Raw genomic sequence first — 13,972 nt, forward strand, 5'->3', positions numbered from 1 at the left:
ACCCCACTACATTTTTGCTCAATTTATTAGTCCATTATTTTCTTTTAAGTGTAATTGTAACGAATTTTTTACTTCAATATATTGCCTTTTAGGCTATCAGAATAACCATTATGCATTGATTTTTATTATCTTTGCATGCCCTGCTTAATGGTTCATTATGCGGCCTGTTGATGCCTTTTTTTTTATTTAAACTATTTCCTTCTAATGTTCCAATATTTTGACTAAACGTAACAATTAATTATTTTGTTTGCCCGACAAAAGTAGGGCACTTTATATTATAGTGCATGCAAATTAACTTATATCAACTCAACTTAGGTTTGCATTTTCTTAAAACAACTCTATAAAAGGAACATTGACTTAAAAGTAATTATACAGAGCAAAAATTTACTTAAGAGTAATTATATCAGTATTTAATTTCGAAAAGAAAGATTTTTATGTCCCAACAATTTTTAAATAAAGTTAATATAATTATATACGACTGAAAAATGATGCTGCTTTATTATTATTATTATTATTATTATTATTATTATTATTATTATTTTGCATCTATGACATACTTTTTTTGTACTACTAATTTCACTAATATGTTCTTTATTCAATTTTATCTACTGGGAGACCTTTTATCATATGAACCACTGCCTCTAAAAGGAAGCCTCATATGCTAAATGCCATATCCTGCACTCATTCATTGAAGGGAAGAATTTGCGTCACAAGGAGTCAAATCAAATGAGCCTAGAAGATAATTTAATATTTCATTTTCTAAGAACTTATTTGGCTCTAAATTTATTATCATTTCAGTCACAATTAATAAACATTAAATTTTATCAAATAAAATTATTTTTTTATTTTCCCTTTTAATTTATAATATCAAACATATGGTATACTATTTCGTGGGTGTATATACTCAGTCAAAATTTTGGGACAAAATGAATTATGGTAACTGGACAACGAAGACCATTTTGATGTTTCTCACTTCCAAACCTTTTAGGTCGCCATTCAAATAATGCCCACAAAAATCTGACAAAAAAATAATGGCAAAAAATTTGTTAATAGCATGGTAATCTCTTGTATTTCTCTCACACTTCTTGTATTCACATATTACATTTGATGCTTAATATAAAATATAATTAACTTATTTGAGGAGATCAAGAAAGTTAATGAATTATTTTATGTATTTATATTTATTGTTTTTCTTCAAACTAATTTGTTACTTTTATAAATTGATATATAATCTAATGGTATACATAAATATTTTAGACAGTAATGCAGCATCTAATTATATAACTGGGTCTTACATTGATGATCGTGATAATAATTTTGAAATTTAATTACTTTTTCTAAAAAGTATGGTATAAGGTTTCTCATGTTTCACTTTATTCAGGTTCTTAGCTGAAACTGTTTTTGATTTTAGCATAAAATATAATTATCAAATTGAAAATTGACCGACCTCACAAAATTCCATATTTCTTGACTATATTAGTAATTATTAAATTATCTATGAACATTAATTTTCAAAATATTTTCACCCCAAATTTTCAGAAAAGCTTAATCAATGTTCAGTCAATCACGGCTGGCGCGTTGTCAGGACCATTTTTTTTAAATTAATTCTCTTAAGTCTTTTATTTTATTTTTTAAAATGTCAAGGGAAACATAACCTTTTTTGCAGCTACTTGAGTATACTCTAAACTCCCACGCCCCCCCCCCCCCCGAGGGTGGCCTGGGAGGGGAGCCACTGGAGCGAGCAACCATCATGACAAGCCTTTTTCCGCTTATTGCCAACTTTTTTCCTTTTGGTATAGACATTTCATCAACTTATGTTATTTGGAAATTAGTTATCAATTATTTAACCTTTCTCATTTACATAAGGATTTTAGTTTTTTTATAAATATGTGAAAATCACTTTCTACTTCAAGATTTTATGATTGATACATGAGTGTCCAAAATAATGGTACAAACAGGAATTTAAGGAAAATGATTTTATTTCACATTTTAAACTCTTAACAGTTCTTTCGGCCAAACTCGAAGATTTACTTTATTACTTAACATTCATCTGGGCTCCTCGAGTAATTTAGTAGCCTAAAAATATCCGCTCATGAATTTGTTGAGCCTAGAACATTGGTGAAAGCATTCTGGCCCATCAACGATACATGTGACCCCCTTTTTTCCCCAAGTTAATAAATTGGGAAAATGACAGATAAAGAAGCCTGAAATAATAAAATGCCAAAATGGGAAGCTAAGCAAATGTATTACCAGATAGGGAAGTGTTGCCTGATTTAGGATTATGCAAATGTTACACAATTACGAAACAGCCCCTGTCAGTCAGCGTTTGAAAGCGGGGAGAGAGAAGGCGGGCGCGAACACTCGTGCACTGCCCGTCGTGCTTCCCAGTTTCTCGCTTCCACCATCCCCATTGTTGCCCTAAAAACACTGGCAAGCTGGACAGTTGAGGACCTCGAAATAGTGTGTGCGTAAGAGAGCAGAGGAGTTGGAAGTCGAAGGGCATGCTGTTCGAAGGGCGAACGTGGTCGCGTCTGACTGATTGTGTGGAAAGACGAAGTTTGGCACATGGTGATTCACCATTGCAGTTAACAAGCATCAACAGCATTTTAGTGAGGTAAGTTCAGGCATTTAAGTTTCGTGCTGTGGTCGACGTTTCTGGGTGAGTCTGGGAAGCAATGATTGGGTAATATTTAGATATGACGCGATGAAGTTTGTGAATGATAGAAATGGCGATTAAGGGTTTATGCTGAGTCTCTGTGGCAAGCTATTCTGTTTTTAATAACGTAGTTGAGAATTGGAAAAATGGTTTTTGAAATCAGTAGGAAAATTGTCTGATTGACTGGAAAAATTATATGAACAACTGGAAATGACAATAACATACTGGTAAATGACTATGATCGAACCTAAAATGACCATATTCATAGTAATGACCTTACTGTCTGAATGAGTGGAAAGATTATATGAATAAACTAGAAATGACAATACCAAACTGGTAAATGACTATGAAGGAACTTGAAATGACCATATTCATAGTAATGACCTTACTGTCAGACTGTAATGGCCATGTTGGTAATTTGACAACCGTTCCTTTAAAACCCATTTAGATCAAAATTTTCAATTTATTCGAACGATTAACCATGATAGAAAAGAAGAAACCTTAAAATTTTAAAATCGCTATCATGGTTAAAAGAAATAAACTTATAATAAGAGTAACATCGATCGTTACCTTGGGCCTTGGACTTCCAAAGTCCAGAAATATCATTCCACCATTAGCCCAAACCAAACTTATATTTTCAACCATACGAACTGATAAATCAGTTTAATATAAACTATAGAGCTCATTAGTCAAAAGTCAACACTTTCAAAGGAGCGTTACACGTAGAGTCTAAAACGTCTCGGGCTTCCTCACGGCCCTATCATACTAGATAGTAGTAATTAAAAGTATTATTTTACAGCACTAGAGTATATGGGCCCTATGTGGCAATATATAACAAGTCAACACATAAAACAAAAGCAGGGAGGCTATACAAGCTATAACAGTGCACTATGCCTCCGGAGCCTTCCCTGATGGGCCACCACCTGAACTACCGCCTGAAAATGTTAAACCACGGGGTGAGACAAACGCCTCAGTAACCAACTTTCCAACTCATCATACATACTAACATGTGCCCGTGAGGTGTCAAATGGGACAGTTATTAATTCCCGAGAACTATAGATATATCCATAGAAATATAATTTCAATCATCCAAACCCTCACTATGGGGCCAACACACAAGCCACATAAGTCTATCCCTCACTATAAGGGATCAAACCGACCTATAGGCCTATCCCACACTTTGGGGGACGAATAAAAAGCCACAAAGGTCTATCCCTTACTCTAGGGATGAAGGAAGAAGCCCACAATGTGCACCAATGGCGGCCTTACCACGTGGTAGGATAGCGCTCAATCCAAAATCCAAATAACAACCAACCATTCACAATATAACAAGAATGTCTCAATATTTTCCCAGTATAATCCATAAGATATAAATCATATATCTTTTCCAAACTTCTCAATCACAATTCCAAAAATCCCACAAGACAATTTTCATAGCTCAAAAGATATAATTTATCTACTCGAGTTTCAAATAACAAATCATTATACCAAAATAGCAAAATACTCACAAACAACATATTAGCACATATAACAAGTGGAAAGTGGTTACCTCTCGCCAAAGCAATACTAAGGATTACCACAAGGTCAATCCTTTGCTCAACCAATAATTAATCTATACAATTAATATAACAACATATTAATATAAAATAATTAATTAATTAATTAAACTTCTATATTATTTAAATTTCTAACAACCCCAAATTATTTATTTACCACCTCCAAATTATTTATCTTAATAAAAAGGATTTTCAACAATTTCCAAATATAAAATTATTATGTTCTAAATTCTAAAAATCTTCATTTAAGTTTAAACCTCAAAATCACACTATCAAAAATTCAATAATACTTCAAATATTTATAACTAAATAATATAATCAAAACTTTAATGGTATAACTACCATACATATATTTCCATAAATAATAAACTTTTTAGTTACAATAATTATTTTAAAACCCCAGTCACCCAATAAATAAAACTAAATCGATTAAAATCTCAATAATATATCAAACAATCCAAATAAATTATTTAACTTAAATTTAATCGGTAAAAATATGGTATAAATCATATATAACAGATTTTTCAACTAGAAAAATTAATTTAAATACTAAAAACCAACAAATAGAGAAATCTAAACCGATTAAAATTAACAACTCATTTACTTCTAAATTTCTATAGTCATCTTTTATCAAAACTCAATACTTATATCATATATAAGTCTCAAAATTTTCTCTAATCACTAGGGTAATACTACTATTATGAAGCATAAAATATATATGAAATATTTATGAAGAAAGTTTGATGAAAAGAGATAATTTCATGTACCTAAAATATCTTCAAAGCTTGCCCTCTGCTTCACCGGTATGTTTCTCTCGCTCACACACACTTCCTTTCTCTCTCTCTCTCTCTTGCTCCTTCTTGCGCCTGCCGTGGGGGGGGGGAGAATGGATTGTGGGGGGTATTTAACACCCCCACACAATTATTGGGGTAGGGGCTTGTTGTTCAAACCCAACCCCCAATTTCCACCGCCCCCCTCAATTTTCCACACCCCCTCCAACTTTCCACCGAAATATCGGTGGAAAGTTGGACTTTGTTTTTTTTTTTTTTAGGATATTACAAGTAATGACAATGAATTAAGTGGAAATGACCATATTTATAGTAATGACCTAACTGTTAGTCTGTAATGGGCATATTGGTAATAACAATAAATTAACTGGAAACGACCATATTCATAGCAGCATCCTTACTGTCACTCTGTAATGGCGATATTGTAAATGACAATGAATTAATTGGAAATGACCATATTCATAGTACTGACCTAACTGTTAGTCTGTAATGGGCATATTGGTAATGACAATAAATTAACTGGAAACGACCATATTCATAGCAACATCCTTACTGTTACTCTGTAATGGCCATATTGTAAATGACAATGAATTAATTGGAAATGACCATATTCATAGTACTGACCTAACTGTTAGTTTGTAATGGGCATATTGGTAATGACAATAAATTAACTGGAAACGACCATATTCATAGCAGCATCCTTACTGTCACTCTGTAATGGCCATATTGTAAATGACAATGAATTAATTGGAAATGACCATAACGAATCTGGAAAGAACTAGATGTGTAGTATATGTATTAAAATTATGATTTAATGATGGTACCTTGATGACTTTGTAGAACTATACGAGATGGTGTTGGAAGAAGGGGAAGGGTCCACAAGCAAAGGAGTCCACAGTGGGCTTGTGTTGTTCAAAAGGGAGTATATGGCAAAACGAGGTGAGAAGTGTAAAAACGCAAGAGAAGAAAAAATTGAAGTGGGGAAGGCATGGAGGGCCCTGAGTGAAGAAGAGAAAGATAGGTATAATGAGAGGGCAAGGAAAACGAAGCCACAGAAAGGTGAGAAGAAGAAGTATGATGTTCCCTTGTACACCCGGTGCTCATTGCCCGATTTCTATCATTGGCTGAATATGTGAAGAAGAACAGCGGTTGAGGCAGAAAGTTCAGAGGATGGGATTTGGGAACTTGCTTAATGTGAATGTGAAGCAACTTCCACGTGATCTACTTGTGTCATTGTTGAGATGCTATGACCCACCAACGCATTTTTTGACCATTAGAGGGCAAGGGCAGGCAATTGAGGCAAAAGATGCGCATGAGTTTCTAGGTGTACCTGACAGTGGGGAGGAAGTGAAATCTGATGTTAGTGAGGATGACCCGGAATACAAGAGGTTGAAGGACACTTATTGGAAGGTTCCATTTACCCAGATACTGAAGAGGATATTATCTGGGAAGAAAGCGACAATTTTGAGTTCCTATTTATGCTTTATACAGTTGGAGCTTTTCTATGTCCTGGGTCAAGCACAACTGTACATATACGTTTGTTGAAAGTGATGCGTCACACGATGGATGGGTTTGGGAAATATGATTGGTCAACGTACATAATCAAGAACCTGTGGAAGGAAATGGGAGACTTTGTGAAGATGACAAAGAAGAAGAAGAAAGGAACCTGCAATGTTGGAGGGTGTCTTTATTTGCTGCTGGTAAGTCAATATTTTTCTTATGGTTCACTATATTTTTGTCTTTTGTTATTGTTGCAGAAGTGTGACCTATCTTTATTTGGTTTTGCAGCTGTATTTTGTTGAGCGTTTCCCGCTGGGATTGTCTGTTGACCGGGGTTCAACAAGCGCCATTGAATATTGGACCGAGGAGAAGATAAAGGAGAGGGTGGAGAAAGAGAGAGGTAGCAGCATGGGAATATTGCATGGAAGCAGTGGCAGCGAGGTATACTCAGCAGGACATGAGGACAGTCCAATTTTGCAGTCTTTAGATCCGGTATGTGGGAACTTAGAAAATATACGTGACCTGAGTTTAAGTCAGTCTATTAGCAAGGTTGATACTTGAGATGACAAGACTTTATTTAGAAATGACCAGTGAGATACTGGCATTTGATAACAGTGAACAATTTTTTTGATATCTTCATTTACTGTGTATGCAGGCATTGAAGGAGTTGAGGGCTCGTTTTGTGAAGAAGCTTGAAGAAAGCCAGAGGACGTTAATGAAGGCTCTTGATGATGAGCTACTCAAACTGCAGATTGGATTGAACGCCAAAGTTAAGGGGATGGGGAATGAGAATGCCACTGCTAAAGAAGGGGTTGAAACAGTTGGTGATGCAGCTGGTAACGATGCTGAAGAAGCTGATGATGTTGACCGAGTGGTGGAGGAGATTGCAAGAGAGGTTGCAGCGGGAAGTGCAGATGAGGAACTTGATGAGGATGAAACCAGCAAAGGAGATGATGAGAAGGATGAGGATGAGGATGAGGATGAAGAACAACATGACCTTCATGACAGGGAAGTCAGTGATGATTACATGGTTGAGGAGGTGGAAGAAGAGGGTGACCGTGATGGTCATGGAGGTGATGACGACGACGATGAGGATGAGGAGGAAGATGACCATGATGACAGGGAAGGAGGTCATGTGGTTGATGAGGAGGAAGATGACCATGATGACATGGAAGTCAGTCATGATTATGTGGTTGAGGAGGCCGAAGATGATGATAAGGAGGTTCGGGATTCAGATGATGAGGGTGAGGAAGCTACACATGTACTGACAATGACCCCTACCAATGTTCCTTTGCTGTTGGATCGCGAATGGGTGAGCAGTGACAGTGGGGAGGAAGGAGGGCCTGAAAAATCGATTGACCTTAGGAGGTCAACAAGGGCAAAGAGTTCCACAATTAAATCTCCGTGGATAGAATTCAAGGCAGCTCCGAGGACGAAGAGGCCAAAGGAGGAAAGGGACATCTTTTTCACTTTAATATCCCGTAGACCCAAGGGAGAGGAAGAGGGGAATATGTAAGTATATCCCTAGCTAGCGTTTTGTTTTTAAATGACACAGTGTGCCCTGACAATGACAGCAATAGAATTGAAAATGACAATAAAATACATGGGAATGACAAGTATTGATGTCCCCAACACCATACTTTCTGTCACTGACATCTGACAATGTTTGCAGGACTGTCATCAAAATGTTTGATGAAGATATAGACCGACAACAGCTGTTTTCCCTGGGTGGAGTGAACAGAGTAAATAACAGGGTATTTTAGAATGCTCTGTCCCTGCACCCATGATTATGTTTGATAATGTTTGGTGAGATTATTGTACCAGAATGACGTTTTCACTTGTGTTCTGTAGGTGCTTAATTTGGTGTGCAAGGCAGTGATGGAGGACATGAAGGCAGAGTTGGGGCCAGGGAAGAGGCACATTTTCGATGTTGATTTCATGGTGAGGTTGCATAATTCCAAATGCAAATACCAATGACAGCAATTGAATTGGAAATGACTTGTTCTCTGTTAATGGATTAACAATTTCATGTCATGCAGAACATGATGGCACATGATCCAACCTGGAAAGCCCAAAAATATAAGAAGCTCTTTCTTCCTGAGTTCCTTGGCTACAACTTAGCTGAATGTGATTTCATAATTGGTCCTGCTCTTGTTGGCCAACACTGGTTTTGCGTTGCCATTCAGCCTAGCACATTGGATTTCCACGTAATAGACTCCATGAGGAACCATTTCGGAACCAAGGACAGAAAGCAGAAGAAGAAGGTTGTCATCAAAGACCCAGTGGAAATGGCTGTGGATGACTGTGTAAGAAAAAACTCATTATCTTTACCCTAGTTTTTGAACTTGGAAAATCATTAAACTTTCTATGTTGGTCCTGAATGTTGTTGCAGAGGATGAGGCTCAATATTATACTGGACTTGGTCAAGCCAGGATTGGTTGGGAAAAAGCCAATGTCTCCCATGATATTTGCAGAAGTTCCCCAGCAGAATAACCTGTCAGTTTTGTCAAATTCGATTTCTGTGGGGTAAATGCACATGTCAGATGTGTTAACTAACTGTGCTGATATTGTTGCGTCCACAGGAGGGATTGTGGGGTGCACTGCATGATGTGGCTGAGAAGATGGGAACCTGGTGTGACCCTTACCTACACAGAGGAAGAAGTTGCTGGCTTTCGTCGTGACCTGACATGGTGGTTGGTGAATCATGAACAGAATGAAAAACGTGACGAGGCATTGGCCCTTATTCGACGACCACAACCAACCAAGAGCACAAAGTCCAAGAAAAGGCGTCGGTCTTAGGTGTCTCGATGTTAGAGTCATAATTCACTTGTCCTCTGTTAGATTGCTGTATGTAATGTGCATTGTAGGCTGACCAAAAATTTACTGTGTATTGTTATGGTTAACAGAGATTGGTGTCCATAAATGTATGATAGTTGAGAACCATGATGCCAATTTATTCCCCAGTGACATGAATGAATCTGGTTTTAACCACACCAAAACAGATGATGACAACAACCCCATTGGACATGTGCTATTGGTTTTCATTTTTTGTTCAGGTCACTAAATTTTACTTCAATATATCCTGTTGGTATCCAACAGAAAATGACACCAAGTGAAGCGAATATGACAGCGATAATGATAAGGATAACCTGGTCTGATTTTACAACATCAGTTCAACACGGCTGTCAGCTTATGCTGATAGCATCACTGCCAATGACCAGAACAAATTTAAAAATGACACCATGTGAAGCGAATATGACAGCGATAATGATAAGGATAACCTGGTCTGATTTTACAACATCAGTTCAACACGGCTGTCAGCTTATGCTGATAGCATCACTGCCAATGACCAGAACAAATTTAAAAATGACACCATGTGAAGCGAATATGACAGCGATAATGATAAGGATAACCTGGTCTGATTTTACAACATCAGTTCAACACGGCTGTCAGCTTATGCTGATAGCATCACTGCCAATGACCAGAACAAATTTAAAAATGACACCATGTGAAGCGAATATGACAGCGATAATGATAAGGATAACCTGGTCTGATTTTACAACATCAGTTCAACACGGCTGTCAGCTTATGCTGATAGCATCACTGCCAATGACCAGAACAAATTTAAAAATGACAACAAGTAATGCGCCATTAACAAAAGCTAACATCCCCATAACAGTAACTTCCTTTCATGTATTCAACAACAAGTGGACATTAAGATACTAGCCACACTTAATGCTTCGTTATCACTGAAATTTCTATCAGCTTACTTACAAAAAAATGTCTCCACCTAGCTCCTAACTACAACCCCAGTCCCAAAAAAGTTGACAAGGGCGGAGCATACAACTATGTACACCAAAAATGACCCATCCCCACTGTACTCGAAACTTCATGATGGGTTAGGATTTCTGCAATTCCTCCTTGTGTGTCCAGGCTGGTGGCATCTTCCACAGTGGTATATCCGTTTGTTCTGGAACTGTGATTCATCCCTGTTTACTTTTGGCCTTCCTGGTGGTCGGGATGTCATGGGAGGTAGCAAGAAAACTTGCTCACTGACATTTTCTATTCTATAGTAGTCATTTGGGTGAGGCATGTCTGTTGTTACCACAGGAATCATACTGCGAGCATAGATCTTTTCTTGTGATGACTTTTTATAGCAATTATCAATATAATCATAAACATTGCCGTGCACAATCTTGATGGCAGCACAAGCATGGGAACAAGGGATCCCCGTCATTTGCCAAGATCTGCAACTGCATTGGTGTAGTCCAAGATCAACCCGATGGTCTCCACGTGATGTTGTCACCTTCACTCTTCCCCCACCATAATTTTCAGCATACATATGGTCAGACCCAGCCACCATATCCAGCACCTTACTCTCTATATTTGGACCAACGCAATTCTTCCATTTGGTCATAGCCACATAGGAGGCATGCAGCTTTCTTGCAACTTTATCTCGGTGCTCATAGATCAATTGGGGTACAGTATGCTTTCTCTCATTCACCATCCATGCATTGAATGATTCTGCTATATTACTTGTAATATTGTCCCATCTTTTATATGGGAACCTACTTTTAGCCCACCTATCTACATCCCCATGATGAATAAGCCAATCAAATAGCCTTGGAGAAAAGGATCTCATGTCATCCATTGCTGCCTCAAATTTCTCATCCGTCCTTGCGTATGCAATTTTATCCAATAAATATAGTGCATCCTCCTTTGATCGGCCATTTGTCCTTGTTTGCCCCTTATTCATTTTCATAACTTCTGAACTAAAATTCTCCTTGATGTGTCTATAACAAAAGGCATGTCTTTGACCCCCAAAGATTGATGCCACTCCTCCGATGATAACATTGTGTCGATCTGATACAATCGTTACTTCCACAGAACCCAGGATTTTTTTTATCATATAGAAAAAACGTCCAGTCATCTAGTGTTTCTCCCTTCACAATTGCAATTGCAAATGGCAGCAGCTCGTTATCTGCATCATAAGCTGAAGCTGACAACATTGTCCCCTTGTATGGTCCGCTTAAGTGAGTTCCATCAACATACATAATATGCCTCGCGCCACCCAAGAAACCCTCAATGCATGCCCCATAGGCAATGAAAACACGCTCAAACCGGTTCCCAATAGCAGTCCATTCAGCCACTGATTTTTCATCTGTTTCCTTTATCCTTTCGCATACCCATGGTATGAGCATGTATGATTGTTCAGGCCTGCCATATATGTCTTCCAGTGACTTCTCTCTTGCTCTATAAGCCTGTTTATATGTTAGATCAATCCCATACTCTCGTTTCAACCTCTTCCTTATCTTAGAAGTGCGCTTGTCTGCATGATCCCTCATCTCATCAATTATTATTGATGAGTTCAAACTAGCTCTTCCACTATGCATCACGTCCAAGCTATCTTGGGCAGAATGAACATGCCGGTTTATAAATGTCGTCACTCGTAGCACATCACAACTCTTCCCCACATGATTTGCACATAGCTTCCATGGACAACCCTCAACTTTACACCTTATCGACATGAATTCCTTGCTATTCCTCATATACTTGGCCACAAACTTGTTTGCAAGTGCAAACTTGTATACAGACACCCGAAATACATCTGCACTAGGAAAACGTTGGCCCACTCCTGTTAAAAGTCCCCTCCATTCCGCATGAACCATCTCACTACCATCCGTATCTTCAGCTCCGATAGATTTATCCACATTAGGGGGCCCACTTATTTCATCATTGTCACATTCACGAGCATTTTCTTCACTGAGCTAGCCATAATCACAACACAAACTAATGGGAGACGCATCCAGTTCTGTTTGCTGTGACATGCCCATGAATCTCTCTGTTCTGCATTCATAATGACAAGACTCGTTAACACAAATGACAAGAAGAAATTCATAAATGACAACAAATAGTTAGGACAAACTTCCACTTACATTTCTACATTGTCCCTTGGTTGGGGACCCACTTGTCTTTTTTCGGTCACATACACATGACCGCTGTTCCCATTGTATTGAAAGAGGTTATACATTTCAGCATTGTCATGAAGGTCAATCAATGTCTTCTCATCAAAGGCCACTGTGTACTTAATGTCATAATTTCTTCCATCACCACCAATCCACTCAGATATCATTAGCCTCAATTCATCAAGTGTCAGCCCATCCTTAATGCTTCTTAACCTCACGCCACCTCCATTATATCTCACTTCACCTTCACCATTTGTCACAAATTCCCCCCCACATGAAAACAACAGAACAGCTCCTTCCCACAAGATGACCCAGCTTCGAAATTCATTTATCTTCATTACCTGCACTGATAACAAAAGTCGAATGATTATATGACTTAATACCATCATCATCAACTTACACGACCAACTTAGGGTTTGACACATTCATGCTTATAATTTGCAACAAAACACTCATTTCTTTCCTGTCCACACTAATGCTTCATTTTCTCAGAATCAATCCACTCCATTATTCGAATCTCCCTCCAACATTGTCCATTTATCTGACACTAATCACTCTAACCCACTTGTGACGCCATCAAACCCCTCTCCCTCAGTGTTTTTCCTTCCCCATGCATTCACCCTCTGATCACTGTCCTTCCCCACACTTTCTATATACCCACGCCGTCTCCATGCTTCGCCACCCTCTCCACCTCAAAACCATCCCCACATCGACGACATTGCCATCCAACGGGAAGAGGAAAATCAACCGGCGCATAAAGGAGAGGGACAAAAGACAGAGGCGAACAATATAGTCACTGAATACTAACCTCGCTTCCATCGTTCAGTTGTTGCTTCGCGCGTTCATGCTCCCACGTTCGTGGTCCCTCCCAACTTTTTCCTCCAACTCCCGCCACAACTTGCACACTTCCACCGGTCACTTTTTCGGTTTGCATATGAGGGGCTGTTTCATAATTGTGCAACATTTGCATAATCCCAAATCAGGCAACACTTCCCTATCTGGTAATACATTTGCTTAGCTTCCCATTTTGGCATTTTATTATTTCAGGCTTCTTTATCTGTCATTTTCCCTAATAAATTCTCGGTTTTTTTTTAACTAGTTTTATGTTGGCTAAAGTATACCTTTTAACTTTACACAAAAATTTCAGTTTGGATTATCTCTTAACTTTAAAAAATATTTAGTTTTTAATTCTAAAATCGTTAACAAATAAGGTGAAATGTATACTCCAACCATTCTTTAACAGTTTCTTTTTATGTGTTTTTTTGGGGACCGCCAAGTTCGGACAAATTGAACGGGTTTAACGATCGACCGGCGAAACGTAAAGCGACTGTTAACTCTGACGAATTTCACTCTGCAGATCTCGTGCGAAAATCTCCATCCTTGCTTCATAGAAGAAGAAAATGAGTCAGTGGTTTTGAGTTTTGAAACCATCTAGTTCGGATCCTTACGATCCAAAGCTAAGTTTTATGAAATGATAGGTTTTTAGAACTGTTATTTTCTGCAAAA

At 38.0% G+C, this 13,972-nt stretch overlaps 4 protein-coding genes across 4 annotated transcripts; 2 read left to right on the forward strand and 2 right to left on the reverse strand.

Annotated features, from left to right (window-relative positions):
• Nucleotides 1-5,851: 5,851 nt before the first annotated feature.
• Nucleotides 5,852-8,016, forward strand: LOC114741958 (nucleolar transcription factor 1-B-like). Its single transcript, XM_028930201.1, has 6 exons — nucleotides 5,852-6,059; nucleotides 6,139-6,336; nucleotides 6,426-6,700; nucleotides 6,789-6,992; nucleotides 7,156-7,573; nucleotides 7,709-8,016. The coding sequence occupies exons 1-6, from the start codon at nucleotides 5,852-5,854 to the stop codon at nucleotides 8,014-8,016; spliced, it is 1,611 nt and encodes a 536-aa protein (XP_028786034.1).
• Nucleotides 8,017-8,719: 703 nt separating this feature from the next.
• LOC114741959 (uncharacterized) lies at nucleotides 8,720-9,299 on the forward strand. The gene is made up of 3 exons (XM_028930202.1): nucleotides 8,720-8,806; nucleotides 8,893-8,996; nucleotides 9,083-9,299. The coding sequence occupies exons 1-3, from the start codon at nucleotides 8,720-8,722 to the stop codon at nucleotides 9,297-9,299; spliced, it is 408 nt and encodes a 135-aa protein (XP_028786035.1).
• Nucleotides 9,300-10,389: 1,090 nt separating this feature from the next.
• On the reverse strand, nucleotides 10,390-11,256 carry LOC114741960 (uncharacterized). Its single transcript, XM_028930203.1, has one exon. It carries the CDS (start codon nucleotides 11,254-11,256, stop codon nucleotides 10,390-10,392), a length of 867 nt encoding a protein of 288 aa, XP_028786036.1.
• A 37-nt stretch (nucleotides 11,257-11,293) lies between these two features.
• On the reverse strand, nucleotides 11,294-13,285 carry LOC114741961 (uncharacterized). Its single transcript, XM_028930204.1, has 3 exons — nucleotides 13,124-13,285; nucleotides 12,469-12,807; nucleotides 11,294-12,268 (listed from the first exon to the last, which is right to left on the reverse strand). The coding sequence occupies exons 1-3, from the start codon at nucleotides 13,283-13,285 to the stop codon at nucleotides 11,294-11,296; spliced, it is 1,476 nt and encodes a 491-aa protein (XP_028786037.1).
• Between the last annotated feature and the right edge of the window lie 687 nt (nucleotides 13,286-13,972).

This window comes from Neltuma alba, unplaced genomic scaffold (assembly GCF_004799145.2).
Source record: "Neltuma alba isolate B1F8T4 unplaced genomic scaffold, ASM479914v2 tig00003588_pilon, whole genome shotgun sequence".
In the NCBI taxonomy this organism is placed as follows: Eukaryota; Viridiplantae; Streptophyta; class Magnoliopsida; order Fabales; family Fabaceae; genus Neltuma; species Neltuma alba.

Bases quoted from the DNA above. Each gene is read 5' to 3' on its own strand.
- LOC114741959 (XM_028930202.1), top strand. From the start codon at position 8,720: ATGAGGAACCATTTCGGAACCAAGGACAGAAAGCAGAAGAAGAAGGTT. The intron at 8,807-8,892 runs GTAAGAAAAAAC...ATGTTGTTGCAG, and splicing joins AAATGGCTGTGGATGACTGT to AGGATGAGGCTCAATATTAT. The intron at 8,997-9,082 runs GTCAGTTTTGTC...TTGCGTCCACAG, and splicing joins GTTCCCCAGCAGAATAACCT to GAGGGATTGTGGGGTGCACT.
- LOC114741960 (XM_028930203.1), bottom strand. From the start codon at position 11,256: ATGAATAAGGGGCAAACAAGGACAAATGGCCGATCAAAGGAGGATGCA.
- LOC114741961 (XM_028930204.1), bottom strand. From the start codon at position 13,285: ATGGAAGCGAGGTTAGTATTCAGTGACTATATTGTTCGCCTCTGTCTT. The intron at 12,808-13,123 runs GTATATAGAAAG...TTATCAGTGCAG, and splicing joins GAAGCATGGAGACGGCGTGG to GTAATGAAGATAAATGAATT. The intron at 12,269-12,468 runs GTGGGTCCCCAA...GATTATGGCTAG, and splicing joins ATGTGACCGAAAAAAGACAA to CTCAGTGAAGAAAATGCTCG.
- LOC114741958 (XM_028930201.1), top strand. From the start codon at position 5,852: ATGGTGTTGGAAGAAGGGGAAGGGTCCACAAGCAAAGGAGTCCACAGT. The intron at 6,060-6,138 runs GTGAGAAGAAGA...GAATATGTGAAG, and splicing joins GAAAACGAAGCCACAGAAAG to AAGAACAGCGGTTGAGGCAG. The intron at 6,337-6,425 runs GTGGGGAGGAAG...CCATTTACCCAG, and splicing joins GTTTCTAGGTGTACCTGACA to ATACTGAAGAGGATATTATC.